At 59.2% G+C, this 14,922-nt stretch overlaps 1 protein-coding gene across 1 annotated transcript; it reads left to right on the forward strand.

The window, feature by feature from the left end:
• Positions 1–7,696: 7,696 nt before the first annotated feature.
• VRTN (vertebrae development associated) lies at positions 7,697–13,118 on the forward strand. Its single transcript, XM_075427150.1, has 2 exons — positions 7,697–7,751; positions 11,090–13,118. Exon 2 carries the CDS (start codon positions 11,091–11,093, stop codon positions 13,116–13,118), a length of 2,028 nt encoding a protein of 675 aa, XP_075283265.1. The 5' UTR covers positions 7,697–7,751; position 11,090.
• Positions 13,119–14,922: the final 1,804 nt, after the last annotated feature.

Consider the following 14,922-nt stretch of genomic DNA (forward strand, 5'->3'; position numbering starts at 1 on the left):
CTCCGGGCCAGGGGCGGCCGCCGCGCTGCCGAACGCTTCCGGGTGCGGCGTCACCATGGAGATCCCGCCCACCAGCACCGCCTCTCCGCCGCAGGCCACCGAGAGGGAGCGCCCCCTGGCGAGGCGCAGCGCTGCCTGCGGGACACAGCGCCCCCTGGCGGCGCCGGGTGGTGCCGAGCGGCAGCTCGGCGTGGGCACTGTCCGCGGGGGATTTCGCAGCCCGCGACTGGGGGACGAGGCAGCGATCCCCAGCGAGATGGGGCATGGCAGCGAGATGGGGCATGGCAGCATGATGGGGCATGGCAGTGAGATGATGGGGCATGGCAGCGTGATGGGGCATGGCCGCGAGATGGCACATGGCAGTGAGATGACAGGGCATGGCAGCGAGATGATGGGCCATAGCAGCGTGTGCTCCCCGCTCTCCTGCACGGAAGGGAGCGGGGCAGGGAGAGAACGTCCACGGAAGGTTGGATGGGACTTCAGGAAGGCGGCAACGGACTGTGTCAGGGAATTGACCCTCTCTGGCTTCTCAGCGATCCCAAGTTTAATACAGAAACCAACTTTTTTTTTCTCTTTTTTTCCCCCAGGTTTGGATAGTCACCTGAACTCTGGGTTATGAAATCTTTCAGCGCAAGTAAATTTCTGGACAAGTTTGATGATAAGAGATGAGGGATCCTACGCGCCGGAGTCCCTTCCTTCCTCAAGCACCTCTCACACCTACCATCCTGTTTGTGCTGCTTCTTCCGCAGAGTCTCTGGGCTTCTGCACACACCCCACAGGTCCCTCTTGCTATACACCAAGTAGCTTCGTTCTCCTGGCAGTTCCCCATCTCCCAGCCCTCTCCTTCTTCCTCAGCCTTGTCTCCCTCATCTTTGCTCTGCTGCTATCTGCTCATGGGGCCAGGTACTTCAAAACACAAAACTGGAGTATACACGCTCAGATCAGGGATGAAAGAAGGCGCATCAGTCCGTTTCCTCAGCGGCATCCCTTTCTCCTTGCCCTCACCTCCCTTCTCTCAGCTCTTTTACTGCTGGAATTCACAGCGCTATCAGTCATACCTAAAGGTTAAGCTCCAGAGGGCAGGGATCAGCCCTCCGAAAACCTGACCTCAGCGGTGACTAATTTTTATGTTAAAAGGATCGGGTTTTTTCTCAGCTGTTGCATCAGCCCTGGGTGACGGTTGCCCCCAGGCACTCGCATCCTCTCACGGTGCAGTGCTGCAGCTGTGGCAATTGTGTCTGTCACCACGTCAGTGGTTACCGGGACTGAACTGCCTCCTTTGCTCTCTCGCCCACCTTCTGGCGAGGGGATATTTCTCCCCTTCCCTCCCCTGCTGATGAAATGGCTTCCCAGCACCAAGGGAGCCAGGAGATTTGACGCAGAGCTGAGATGGCCATTACTCTCTGTCCCAAACCCTTCCTCCTCCCTCCTCCTCCTCCTCCCTGCCCTTTGTCCTGTCCCTGGTGACCACCACCTGATAGAGCACATGCTGTGAGCTCCCTTCAGGGAATCATCTCCAGGATTTTTCCCGGGACCCCTCCCAGGGCAGCCAAGATCAAGAACAAAAGAGAAGTGCCTCCTCGGTGCCTCTCCATCCCCCCGCCGAGGCTGTGCCCTAGACTCTCCGGGCTGCTCCCAGCACCGAAACATTTACATCTTTTACAGCACCCCGGCTCTACTTCTCACGTTTCTCCCCCAGCAAACAGCACGGCCATTTCAGAGCGCGCCTGGGGGCAGGGCTCGGGCCAGCACTGGGGAATCGCGACCAGAGCGTGGCTGCATGGCTCTGTTTACACTGCAGGGCCGTATCTCCGCTCCCTGACCAGCTACAGACCCAAGAGAACCCCCCGCCGCATTGCAGACCCGTCACTAAATGGCCTGCCGTGGATCCAGGGAAGGGGAGCCGGGCACCGCTTGCGAAGCCCCGGGCTCCTTGTGGCAGTGCAGCTTCATTCCTCCTGGTGTTTGACCCCAGCCCCATCTGCTCCTGCTTGCTAGGTGTGAAACACCCCATCCCCCGCCCTCCCCGGCCCGCTGCCCGATGCGTTTTCCCCCTGTCTGGGACCGGTGGGGGAAGGCCCTGTCCAGATCCTCCTGCACCCCCAGACCCCCAGCACCCCGGCCGTCCTCACTGCCCCCCCGTGCTGCTGCTGCCCTCCAGCCCCTCTCTGCCGGCTGGCCTGGAGCTGGGATGTGGGGAGCAGCCCAACAAACCCATCTTTCAGTGCCTTGAGTGGGTAAGCGGCCCTGGGTGCTTGCTGAAACGAGCAGGAGCTGCCGTGACCACCGAAAGAAACACAGAACTGCAGCCTTTGGCTCTGCAGCTTGCTTTCCGTCGGGTTTCCCATCCCAGGTCTTTCCGAAGGCTGCCGGGTTTTTGCGATGTTGCGTAATGAAGTGCTGCCAGAGGAGTATCGCCTTCCCCGGGTTTTCCAAAATTGAATCTGCCATTTCCTGGCCATGTTTCCAGTCTCCAGCCTCCTTGTATGTTCCTGTCCTTGCTGGAGCTTGCAGCTTCTGCAGTTTGGGGTCACCTGCAAGCTTTAGCCCTCTCTCTGATCATTAGTGAGGAAGGCGGAATAGAGACTCCCATCCCGAGTTTCAGCTCTGCCTGTATTAGGGTATGAACGGAAGCTACTCATTTCCAGCTGGATCAGCAACCTGAACTGACTGACAGAGACCCCCCCACGCTCCTGTGCCAGCCCAAAGCTGAGGGTGGGAATGGAGAACTGAGGGCGGAGGCCAGGCTCAGTGCGGCTCAAACCTCCATGCAGCCGCACCACCGGCTCCTGCTGTGATATCTTAATGATTCCGCCTTTTCCTCCTTCAGGATCTGTGCCTTAATTAGCCTTTCCCCCCTCCCGTGGGCCAAACTGCTCTGCTTTCTTTTCAATCCTCCTTCCTCATGCTTTGCCTCTAACACTGTCTTTCTACGGTACACTTCAAAGGCTTTGCTCCCTGCATCTCCCCCATCGGCTGGTAACACCCCAAAGCAGGCCAGGTCTGCCACGAACTCACAGTCATTGAAATGGCTTCGGGCCCTTTGGATCCGGGCAAGAAGCAGGCATGGGGGAGGAGAGGTGGAAGGATTTTCACCATTTCACCTCTGGGAAGAGTTTTTAGTAACACAGGAAAAGCGAGGGGGACAGCAGCCCCCTCCTCCACCCACCCTCCCCAGTGGAGAGCCTGCTGAGGGCAGAGTGCTTTTATGTGCAAGTGGGAGGGAAGGAGAGTGTTAGGGCTTCAGAGGGAAATGCTTTGATCTTGACTTTGAATCTCCTGCGGTTCCCGGCTTTCCCCCAGCCCTCCCACCTACGGCCAGGACCCCAGGATGTGGCCAGGACCCCCGGTCCTCACCCGGTGCTGTGGTGCTGCCCTTGGTGCTTCAGCTCCATTCCCTCCTGTGCGCCTGCGAGCCTCAGGGAGCCTCAGGGAGCAAGGGCACTGCACCGGCACCAAGTTCAAACCCTCCCTCCCATCTCATGGAGAAGCTGGAGCCCAGCTGGACAGAAGCCAGAAGGGAGAAGACCTCTGAGCCAAGCAGAGGAGAATTAGAGATGGGACCTACTGTCAGGGCTATCCCAGGGCAGGGGACAGGCAGGCCTGGCTGTCCTGTGCGCTCCCAGTGCATTAGACCGGTTGGTCCCGAACATCATCCAGAAGATGAACTAGGAGGCAGCCACCATTAGGAGAGGCACAAGCTGCTCTTGGTGACTCTCAGGGGACAGCACCGAGGTCCTCTGGTCCCCCAAGGAGGGATCTTAAGTCAGACAGAGAACAGCAATGGGGGCCCTGGGTGTTCTCTGTGGGATGGAGAGGAGGAGGCTCTGAGGGGTGCTGGAGGAAGGGGAACAACCCTGAGCTCTGAGTCACTGTGGAGGAAGAGGGGGACAGGGTGTTGGAGAGCCTTAGGGGTCTCTGGTCTCTTGTCCAGGATGGGACCTAATGCCCAGCCAGCTCCCTGCTTCACTTGGGGAGATGAAACTCCTGGCTGGGCCTTGCTGCCAAGGTCCTAAAGTTCAGGCCACATTCTTCTGCCCTCTGTGCTGTCCCTCCTTGGTCACTCACCTGAAGTCACCCCTGTTAACTGCTCTTGCTCACCGAGGTTGATGCACTTGGTTGTCTCTACCCACCAGTTCTCACTTCAGCACCACTAAGTTGATTTTGTTCCTTGCGTCGCCTCCTATAATTGAATCACTCCAGCTCCATTGCTGCTGGTTGGAAGCACCCTGTAGTTTGTCACTCTCCCTCTCAGTGTGATGTGAGCAGAACCGAACAAAGTCATCCATCAGCTGGTGCCCAGCATCATCCCAGGGCACGCGCAGACATGAGGGTGCCTCACGGGACCTCTCCGCAGCACAAAGCAGTCCGTCTATCTGAGCATCCCTTTGAGGGCTCCAGCGCAGGTGTGAGGCAGTGGGTTCAGAGATGGTCTTGGGGCTGGGAATGGGAAGTACCAGGCAATGTGAACCCCAAAGCAGGACTTCTGTCATCCAGTTAGAATAAGTCACTGCAAAGATTGGGGTGGACTCCAGGTTTTCCAGGGCCCTGTTGGGCATAAATGCACCAGAACCACTTGACCTTCCTTCCCCCTAAAACTGGTGGGCAGACTGCAGCTGCAACAACCCTATTTCTGCTGCTGTCTCAGGCTGCAAGCTCTGCTCATCACTCTTTCCTCGTGGAGCAATGCCGGGCACAGAGGAGAACCCCAGCCAAGACAGCAGACACTTAGGACCCTTCTGGAAGCCCCCACGCTCTCAGTCCTGCCAGCGTCTCAGCAGTCCCAGGTCCCCCAACTTCCCAGCAGGAAGATTCTGACTCTGCAGTTCTCTGGAGGCAGAAAGACGGAAAAAAACAGAAGGCAGGGCACCGGCAACTGCTTTCAGGGGATGGACATGTCAATTTAGCCCATTTAGGCCAACCTGTTCCAATTCCAGAGGTGGTTTTGGCAACTGGTCCACAGCGTGGCTTGCTCTGAATGGCATTTGGCTGCCCCAGCTGTTTCAGCCATATCCCATCCTCCCTGAACGGTCTCCTCTGGTCCAGCCACGGAGACCGCTGCAGTGGGCAGGGTGCACTGACTCACTCCGCTCCTGGAGGTCCCCTAAGTGGGAGTGGAGGTGGGACTGGGGAGCTTTCCTGCTGTGGGAGATAACTGAGTGTTTGAGTCTTGTCTCCATGTGTGGCCCTGTCCAGATCGTCACATTCCAGTGACAGAGCCAGAGGAAGCCCCCACCTTGTACAAGAACCCAGCACCAAGTCCTCGGGACACCCTTCCTCGTCAGGTTCAAATCAATGAGAATTTTATTGGCTGAACACGGAGGTTGCTCTTGACCTGGGAGAAGACTCCATGACCAAACTTGGAGCAGTGAAACCTGCCTTCCAGTGCCGCTGGAAACACAGCGCCCTGAGATTCACGCGCAGCTGCACATCTCTGCGCCTTTGCTCTGGGACTTGTCTGAGAGAGGACGGGCTGCAGCGGGCAGGTTAAAGCACAACAGGCAGAAAAGCTGCTGGCAGCCGGAGCTAAACTGCAAAGGTCTCCATGACCTACTGTCACGCTGAAGCATCCTGCACCAAAACAGGGAGCACACTGGTCCCCCACTGAACTCCTCCAAGGAACAGAAAAATGCTAACTACTTGTTTATATGCTGGAAGCCGGTGTGTGCAGCCATCTGCATAACAGAACTGCCCAGGCTGTCTCTTTGTGTGTTTTCCAGCTCCTATGTTAATCACTGACCCTGCTGACTCTGGCATTTACCAGTGTCTCTCTGCCCTGTGAGCACCGCTTTGCATTTGCAACCAAAGAAGTTAAAAGGATGAAGGATGAGAAGGGGAGCTCAGCAGCTGTGGATATGAACACCAGCCTGCTGGGGAGCAGATCCAGGACTGGCCAGGTTGATAGCGAGAGTGGAGCTGGCTTTGGAGATACGAAGATTGCCTGAGGGGGAAAAAAGCTCCCCGGGGGATGGTTTAGGACTCTCTTCCTTGCGCTGTAGCTTTTCTGTGTCTGGCCAGAGTGACCCCTGTGAGCACTGAAGGCTGGGGATCGGTGTCCGCTGTGTCGGTGGCCCCTAGCTAAGGCTGGGAGCACTCACAAGCAGCCAGTCCACAGCTTCCAAGGAGCCCGTTCCTCCTGTCAAACCCTCCTTGCCCAGCCTCCCGCTGCGCTCCTGGGCTCAGATGGGAGACAAGGGAAGTGGGAAAAAATGCTCTGGGGTAGGTGCTTCTGGGGGAGGTAGGACACAGGGCAGCGAAGGTGTGCCTTGATGTGTGCTGCGACGCTTGCTCCTGGAAGAACGTGGAAAGCAGGGCAGCGGGAGAGGGAGCTGGCCCCCTGCTTGAAAGGTCTGCATTTAGTTTTCTTCCCAAATTGCACAAGAATCCCATACATGGTCTTTCCACGAGCCCTCCTGCCCGTTTGTTGCCAAACGCCACAGCAGAAATGAGTGCCACAGTGAGGTCCCCCTCGGGTGGTGGCACGCAGGGAAGAAAGCCCTTGCCATGCCTGACACTGGGAGTTACTTCGTGTCCCTCGCTGTGTGAGAGGGTTGTGGTGGTGTCCGGGCTGGTCCCTCAGGGTAGGCTGGGGAGAGGAAACCAGGTGCTGCCTGCAAGCGGACCTACACAGACCAGGGGACATGAAGCACCAAGACCAGCTGGTGAAGAGCCGAACTCTTCCCTGTTGTCCAAGCAGTGCCTGCCCTCGTCAAAATGCAACCAGCCCTCACACCGGAGGGCAGGTGGGCTTCTGGAGGACCCATTTTGTGGTGGCATAGCTTGGGGTGAGGCAGGTCCTAGAGGAAGCTCTAGGGGTTCTGAGCTTGCGAAGAGGACGTGGGGTGGAACTGGCGCTGGCAGCCCAGCGATGCCGGCGCACGGTGCCTGGCGCGGGGGCTGTTTGCACAGCCTCACGAGGTGCCCGGGGGACGGGACGAAGCCATTGTGTGAGCGGGAGTGAAGGAGGGGAACCTCGGCCCCGAAATTAGGCCCGGGAGGCAGCGGGGCAGAGATAAGCGGGAGGAAGGCTGCTCCGCCAAGGGCCCAGGCACGGGTGGGTGGACACAAACCCGCCCGGGAGGCTGCCCGGAGCCGAGGGCAGGGACCAGGCTGCTGTCCTCTGGGTGCCTCCCGCAGACGACCCAGAAGGTTTCGAAGGGCAGCGCGGCTGAGCCTCGCCAGCCCTGCCAGCCCCGGGGTCCCACCAGCGTTGCCTTGCCCGGGGACGGGGGGACGGGAGCTGCTTAGGCCTCGGCGGGAGCCGGCGGGGAGAGGGACAGACGGGCGGGCGGCAGCGACACCCGCTCGGGGCCCCGTGCTGGCACCCAGCGCCCACCCCACTGGGTGGGCTCCGGGCGGGGTGCGGGGCCGGGGATGCGGCGGGGTGCGGGGAGCGGCGGGGCAGGGCGGGCGGCGGGCCCTTTAAGCGCGGCGGCGGCGGGACAATGGCCATTATCACTTTAGCTTTGGAAGTGACCCCCGGCCCGCTCCGCTTTCATCTGGGCCGGGGCGGCGGGGATGGCCCGCTTCCTGCCGGGGGAGGGGAGGGGAGGGGGCAGGCGGGGAGGGGCGGCCCGGCCTGGCCCGGCTCGGCCCGGCCCGGCGCCGCCCGCGGCCGCCTGCTCCCGAGGGTCCCTGCGGGGCTGGCACCGGGGCGGCGGCGGCGGGTCCGCGCCGCTTCCTGCCGCCGCCCTTAAAGGTGCGGGGCGGGCGAGGGGCCGGGCGGGGCGCGACCCGACCCGCGGAGCCAGGTGAGTGTGGCGCTGGGCTGGGCGCCGTCGGGGCTGCGGCTCCCTGCCGTCCCTCCTTCCTTCTGACCCCGCGGGCCGCCCCGCCGCGACGGGCACCGTCCCGCCCTCGGCCCCCGCTCGGCGGCTGCCCGGGCTCCGGCGGCCTCTCCCCCGCCCCCGGGGCCGCTCGTCCCTTTGTCTCCCGGGCGAGGGGAGCGGCCGCCCGTGCTCCTGCCCGGTGCGCGGGGCTGTTCGGTCCCGGTCCCGGCGGCGGTGCGCGCCCGCGGGCGGACACCGGGGTCAGCTGCGGCCCGGGTTCGGGCGGGTCCGTGGCTCTTCTCTCTCCCGGTAGACGCTGCCCCGTTGCTGGGCTTTGGAGGAGGCGGGAGGTCGGCAGACCCAGGTGGTTTCTTCTGCTGCCGCGGCTGCCGGTGCTCCTCACCCACCAGCACCCCCCCCCCGGGGTTCCTAGCCTAGACAGCTGCTTGAGGTTACCCCTCAGCTGTGCGGTTACGGTGGTTCAAGCCCGCTCCTCCCAAGTGAGAGCTTTTACTGCTGGGGTGGCCCGAGCCCGCGGCTGGGGCTGGGGAGGGAGCCACCGAACCCGGCCGGGCTGGGGTGCCTGGACACCCCTGCTCCTGGGAGGTGCCGGCGGTCCTGGGTGGCAGGGCTGAGGTCTGCTGGATTCCTGCTGGTGGGAGCGTTTTTGAGGCTGGCTTGGGGAACTTGCACTACTGGATGCCACCAGCCCATCAGTTTAGGTGAGGGAACGTGATCTGCAAGTGCTTGCTTATCTGTTACAATGCAAAAGCAGCCAGGTTAGGTAAAGCCTCCTTTATCAGCGGTGAAAAGCTCCCTTGGTTGCCTCTTGCTGCTGAGATGGTTTAAGAAGCGCTTGTCTGTCCCATTCCACTGGCTTTGCTGGGGGTGCATGGGGAAAAATGTTCCCTTTGCAGCACATCCTCTGTGCTGAGAGCTGCTGGGTTCAGTTTGGTGGTGAACACAAGCCCCCAGCTTGTCTGACTTCTGCTTCTGGTATACCTGAGCCCCTCTCCACCCTGCCCCAGGAGCTCATCTGTGCCGCTTCAGCTGGGGGTTTTGGTTTAGGATTGCTTTCGAGGTCCTGTTACTCTGGGCAGCAGGAACTGGCAATGACATTGAGGCAGTAGGGTTATCAGTGAAGAAAAGGATTAAGTCCTCTGCCTCCAACTCTCCCTCTCCCCCCCAGGCTAGAAGGGGGTGGGAAATGCCCACCAGGCCATAAAGACCGGGGTTGTTGCTGGTGCTCCCTAGCCTGTGTCAGCTCCTTACCCCCCTCCCCCCCCAGGGAAAAGCTTGCCTTGCCTTTCCTGGCTCTGCTGGTGGGGGAGTGCTCAGCTGGGCTACGGGGCTGAAAGGGGAGGCAGCGGTGGCTGCAGCGGGAAGGGGCTGGTCCCAAAAGGATTTGGCAGGCCGCGGAGAAGGAGGCCTTGAGCTCTGCTAGCCCTGCGGCTCTCCCGAGGGATGCTTCTTTGCTTCAGCTCCTCAAGCACGTGTTCACCACAGGCTTAGTTGAGACTTCTATGAATTTCTGCAGACTTCCAGGAGAACAACAGTACAGACCTGACATCGAGTGACAACCCCGTACTTGTCCTGAAATCCTGGTCTGGGCAAGTTTATCTCCCCTGCTTCACAGCTGTGTGAGTTCTCTGCATTGTCTCTCTTACCTGATGCCCCACAGCTGTGGGAGCAGCTGTAAGAGGGCCCTGGCCCCTGACGTGCAGGAGGTAGTGGAGGAGCTTGGAGCAGGGGAAGGGAGTTGGTTTTGGTGAGTAGCTGTGGGCTGCCTAAAGGCAAGGGGCAGCAGCAGTGTGGAGGCTCCCTGCGGTGAAGTAGCCGGGATGCAGCTGTGTGATTCTGTGGCACCTCGTTTCATTTGCTGTTTGGTCACGGCCAGGGGCGGTAGCTGCTATGGCAATAATAACCTTATCTGCAGCAGGGCTGAGAATTGGGAGAGGTCAGACGAGACATCTGCTTTACTGCAGAGCTGCTGCTTTCCCTGCCTGACTCTGCTGCTTCCCCATCTCCCCAGACCTGTGAGGATGTAGTGATACCAGTGAAGTGTTGTGAGAGGGTGGGCTCTGGCTGGGATGTGAATCAAAGTAGACTGTAAAGTGATGCCCTGCTTGTTGGGGGTGGCATGTGAATGAGCTTTGGGAGAAAATGGAGGAGATTGGGTTCCCTATTTGAATGTTGTGGTCTCTGGGAGAAAACTGGTTCAAGAGGGAGAGACTGGGCTGGCTGGGGTGAGGGGCCTGAGCTGGCTGGTGGCGAAAAGGTGCTGAAGAGGGTTGCACTGATGGAGCTGGATGATGGGGTAAGGGCCACGCAGCCGTCATGAAAGCTCCTGGAGTGGCAAGGGCAGAGCCATGTAGGTGTCAAAAAGCTGACAAAGCAGGGGAGCAGGTTTGACCCTTTGTATTGCCTGAGTGGGAACTGGCATGTGGAGGGAGGGAGGACAGGACTGGGACGGACTTAGGCAGGGAAGAGGGATCCGTACAGCCTCTGAACTACCTACCCAATGCTCATGCTCTGTCTGCACTTCTGGGTTGCCTCCTGCCTGGTAGCTGGTCTGGGAGAAGCCCTCCTTGTGCGGCTTCTCCTTGGCTGGTGGTGTGTGTCTGCTGAGCAGCAAGTGACATCTAGTGTCAGCTCAGGAAGCAGTAACTGTGGCTTGGACTGGCTCTGGCTCTTTGATCCCAGGATCTGTGACAGCAGTTTTTGGTGCGTGCAATAGGTGCACCTGGAGTCCCTTGCTCTGAGGGAGGGGGCAAGCTCCGTGCCCCTTCTTCTGTCGGGCTTGAGCACCTCGAGCCAGGTCCCTCTACACTCCCCATGCAGCATTCCTCTGTCGCAGGTCCCTTCCCGCAGAGATGACAAACATTTCTCTCTGGGTGCTGGTAAAACGAAAGGGATGGAGCTACTGGTGGGAGAGACGGGTGTGGGGCTGAGGCTGGGTGCAAAACCAGGCGTGCGGGGGTAGGAGGTGATCTGGCTTCCCACCCTGATGGATGCAGTCACTCCTTAGTGTCACCTAGACAAATGTCTTTGGAGGCTGTGTGCCATGTGTGCTGCCCACAGGAGGTCACTGGAGAGCAAGCTGAGCCCATGTCCCTGTCCCAGGTCTGCCTGTGGGGACCCGGGCTTCCTCCTTTGTCCTTGAGAGTGTGGGTGGAGGGGTGAGCGGTGGCCTTTCGTCTATGCTCTTCCTCTGTCCTGTCCTTTGGGGAGGAGCTGGACCTGGAGGCCAGGCCCCTGGCAGTCTGGAGAGTGCACTGCCTTCATCTCCGGTTGACTTCCTTCTTTTTGCCATCCTTCAGGATGATCCAGCGGCACCAGCTGGTGCAGTCTGTGCTGCAGGAGCTGCAGGAAGCCACCGAATGCTTTGGCCTGGAGGGCCTCACCAGTGCTGCACTGGAGGCGGAGAGGACCCTGTCATCTTTCTCCCTGCCTGGCTATTGTGGGAGGCAGTTCCAAGAGGAGCTGGAGGTTGACCGGGTAGCCAGGAGCCTCTATCCTGAGGATGCCCCGAGTAACATGCTGCCTCTGGTTTGCAAAGGTGAGGGAAACCGCCTCTTTGAGGCCGCCAGCGTGCTGCTCTGGGGCAACCCCAGCCTCAGCCTGGAGCTGCAGGTGCGTACGGTGGTGGAGATGCTGCTGCACAAGCAATACTACTTGAATGGCATGATCGACTCCAAGGTGATGCTGCAGGCTGCCCGCTACTCCCTCTGCACTGAGGAGACCCCGGAGATGACCAGCCTCCCCATGGCTATCCTGGAGGCCATCTTTGATGCTGATATCAAAGCTACCTGTTTTCCTGGCACCTTTGCCAACATGTGGCACGTCTATGCTCTTGCCACAGTACTGCAGTGTAACATCTACTCCATCTACCCCATGAGCAACTTGAAGATCCGGCCCTACTTCAACCGGCTCATCCGGCCCAGGAAGTGCGGCCCGCGAACCTCCACGCTCCATATCATGTGGTCAGGGCAGCAGCTCTCCCGGCAGGTCTTCAAAGCACAGTACTTTGTGGCCGTGGTTGGCCTGGAGGAGCTAGAACCCACAGTACCTTCACCAGAGCCTCCTGTCCAGCCCATGAAGACTCTTGAGCTGCTGAACAGTGACCCACAGCTGACCTACTCCAACCTGCGTGACCGGTACAGCATTACCAAGAGCACCTTCTACCGCTGGAAGCGGCAGTCTCGTGAACACCGGCAGAAAGCAGCTGCCAGGTTTGCAGCTAAACACTTCCTCCAGTCCTGCTTTCAGGAGGGCAATATAATCCCCCTCCAGCACTTCCGACAAATGTTTCCAGAAATCTCCCGATCCACATACTATGCCTGGAAGCATGAGATGCAGAGCATGGTCAGTGGTGATGCCTCTGCTCTGGCTGAGGCCCGTGGGTTGCAGGAGCTTCACAGGGATGTCCCAAAAAAGGCTGATGGGGATGAGCCAGCAAATTCAGGGGGGAACTTAAGATCACAGAGTCCTTCACTCGATCCCATCCAAGCAGGAATCTTTATGCAAGGAGCCAAATCCTACTTGGAGAAATGCATTTCCATGAACACTCTGGTGCCTTACAGGTGCTTCAAGCGCAGCTTCCCTGGCATCTCCAGGTCCACATACTACAACTGGCGAAGAAAAGCAATCAAGGAGAACCCCAACTTCAAACCCCCCCAGTCTCCCTTGGATAACCAGAAACCTCTAGCAACAGGAAAGCCATTCCTGCAGTTGAAGCCAAGCAGCGTGCCTGTTAGGAAGAGGCTGAATGGAGACCGGCCAGCACCCATGAGTCTCCTGCAGCTTAAGCCTTCTCTGTGCTGGAGAAAGCAGCTGCGAGATGTGGCCAAGAGGCAGGTCCAGCAATGGCGACTGCCATTCTGCAAGTACCGCCTGCGCTACCCATCTCTCTCCTCCACAGCCTACTGGTTTTGGAAGGGCAGTGGCCGGGCCCTTGGGCAGCATCGCCTGCCCCGGACCAGCTCTAGCCGGCCGTTGAACCGGGTGGCTTCCCTGGCACCTCCGAGAGTGGACCCAGGCCTCAAGCCCCAGTGCCACATGGAGGTAGCCACCAAGCAGCTAAACAAGCTGGTGCCAGCTACACCGTACAACGCCACCATTTCGGGCTATGCCATGTCAGAGAGAGCCAACAGCCGGATGTTTGTGATGGATGTGATAGCCACTGCCCAGTTCAAGGCGCAGGCCAAGCTGTTCCTGCAGCAGCGCTTTGAGTCGAAGACCTTCCCCACCTACAAGGAGTTCAGTGCACGCTTCCCGCTCACGGCACGTTCCACTTACTACATGTGGAAGCGTGCCCTGCACGATGGGCTGACGCTCGTGGATGCCTGAGTGCCGTCTGCCAGCTGGCTTGGCCACAGCTCCTCTGCTGACGTGCCCTTTGGCTCTCTGGTGGGGTGCCCGGGCCGGGACCTTGCTCTAACTTTTGTTCCAGTTTAGTTTTGTTTTGTTCCTGGTCTGTGGCTTTCTTTTCTGTGTGGTTCAATCAGGTATGGCAGCATCTTCACAGTGCCCGTTGCCAGAGACAGGAGGAGTGGAAGGAGAAGGCACTGAGCTTCCCCAAAGTTGAGGGGCCAGGAGGTTGCCCTCTGTGCTCGGAGGGTGAGCAAGGGAGGGAGTACCATGCCAGTGTCACAAGACACTGCTGGGCCTCTTGAGACGGAGGATGTGAAGGTCTCTCTGGCCTGGTCACTTGCTTGAATGAGTAATGTGAACATGCAGGATGAGCGTGGAGGTGCCCAGCATCCCCTCGGCGAGCAGAGCAGTGCTGCCTCGGCTGTGGGTGAGGAGGGCTTGGGCAGTGCTCAGCTTTATGGGAAGAGCATCTTTGACCTGGGTTCTTTCTAGCTAAGGAAAGTAAAAGATTCACTTAGGGTCAGCACTGATGCCACCTTGGCTTTCTGGCTCTTAATACCTGCCTCTGGCTGCCTGATCTTCCCTGGAGGGAGCAGAGGCTGGTAGAGGAGGGGACTTGTTTGTGTCCCCACTGTAGTCTGTCTGCTGGGAACACTAAGGTAGGAGCCGGTGTCCTTTGCTGGCTCAGGAGAAGCTGTCCCTGAGCTTTCTGGTCTTGTAGCAATAACCTTTCACGCATTCCTGTACTCTTTCACAGCTGGCAGCTGCCTTACTTTTCCTAGAGTCTCTCTTCCCTGGGGCCTGGGAAAAGGCAGAGAGACTGAACCTTGTGTGCCCAGTGTCCTTGTGTCCCCTGCACTGTGCTGCAAGCTGAACACAACGTGGGTGTCCCCTTGCAGTGAGCTGAGATGCATATATCTCGCTTGAAAGAAACCAAAGCAATAAAGGCTCTTCCACTCCCAGTCCTGTGCAGTTTCTTACTCTTGCTTGTGTGATTTCTGGGCAAGGCTTTTCCCTCCACGTCTGCTTCTAAAAGTGGCTCATGGATGGGGAGAGCCTGTGCACACCTTGGTCCCTGCTCCTGTGGAGGTCCTCTTCTGCTTCCTGGGACCTGGTGGGGGCCATGTGCTTGGTGATGCTCTGGGGCTGTGCTCTCCCTGGCATGAGGCCAGGACTCGGATGCAAGGCTGGGGGGGATGCAGTGGGTACAGCTCTGTGAGGGCGGGGATGTGGTGGCAATGTCTGAGGTGCCAGCAGGTGGTCCCATCCTGGAACAGCGGTGCTGTACTGGGAGACTAAAACTGGCTGTTTGCACCTCTGCCCTGCCCGTGTCTCCAGGTGCAGGGCTGCGGGGGTCACTGCCTGCCCAGGCTCTGCTGGGGGTCTCCAAAAAGCCTTGTCCCCTTGGTATGTGAGTGTCTGCCAGCATGGCTTCACAGGCCTGAGCTGTAGGGGCTCTGGGGCTGGTAGCCACCACTGAGGAGGGTGGTGACAACAGCAGGACCTGCTCTTGCCTCCTGCAAAGCTGCTGGGCGTTGGAGCACCCTACACATGTGAGGGGAGAGCCTCTTGAGCTCTGCACCTACCCCATCAGCCCTCGAGGCTGGCTCTAACAGCAAGGGTGAGTCTTGTCTTTCTTACCCTCAGGCCTTTGCCGGGGGATAGGGAACCTTAGTGGCTTGGTTAGGAGTTGAGATGCAATAATGCTGCCAACCCCCCCACCCCACCTTGCTCACAAATCATTTATTTTTCTTCAGTATGTCTGGGACCTCTCAGTTCC

The sequence above is a fragment of the Opisthocomus hoazin genome, chromosome 7 (assembly GCF_030867145.1).
Source record: "Opisthocomus hoazin isolate bOpiHoa1 chromosome 7, bOpiHoa1.hap1, whole genome shotgun sequence".
In the NCBI taxonomy this organism is placed as follows: Eukaryota; Metazoa; Chordata; class Aves; order Opisthocomiformes; family Opisthocomidae; genus Opisthocomus; species Opisthocomus hoazin.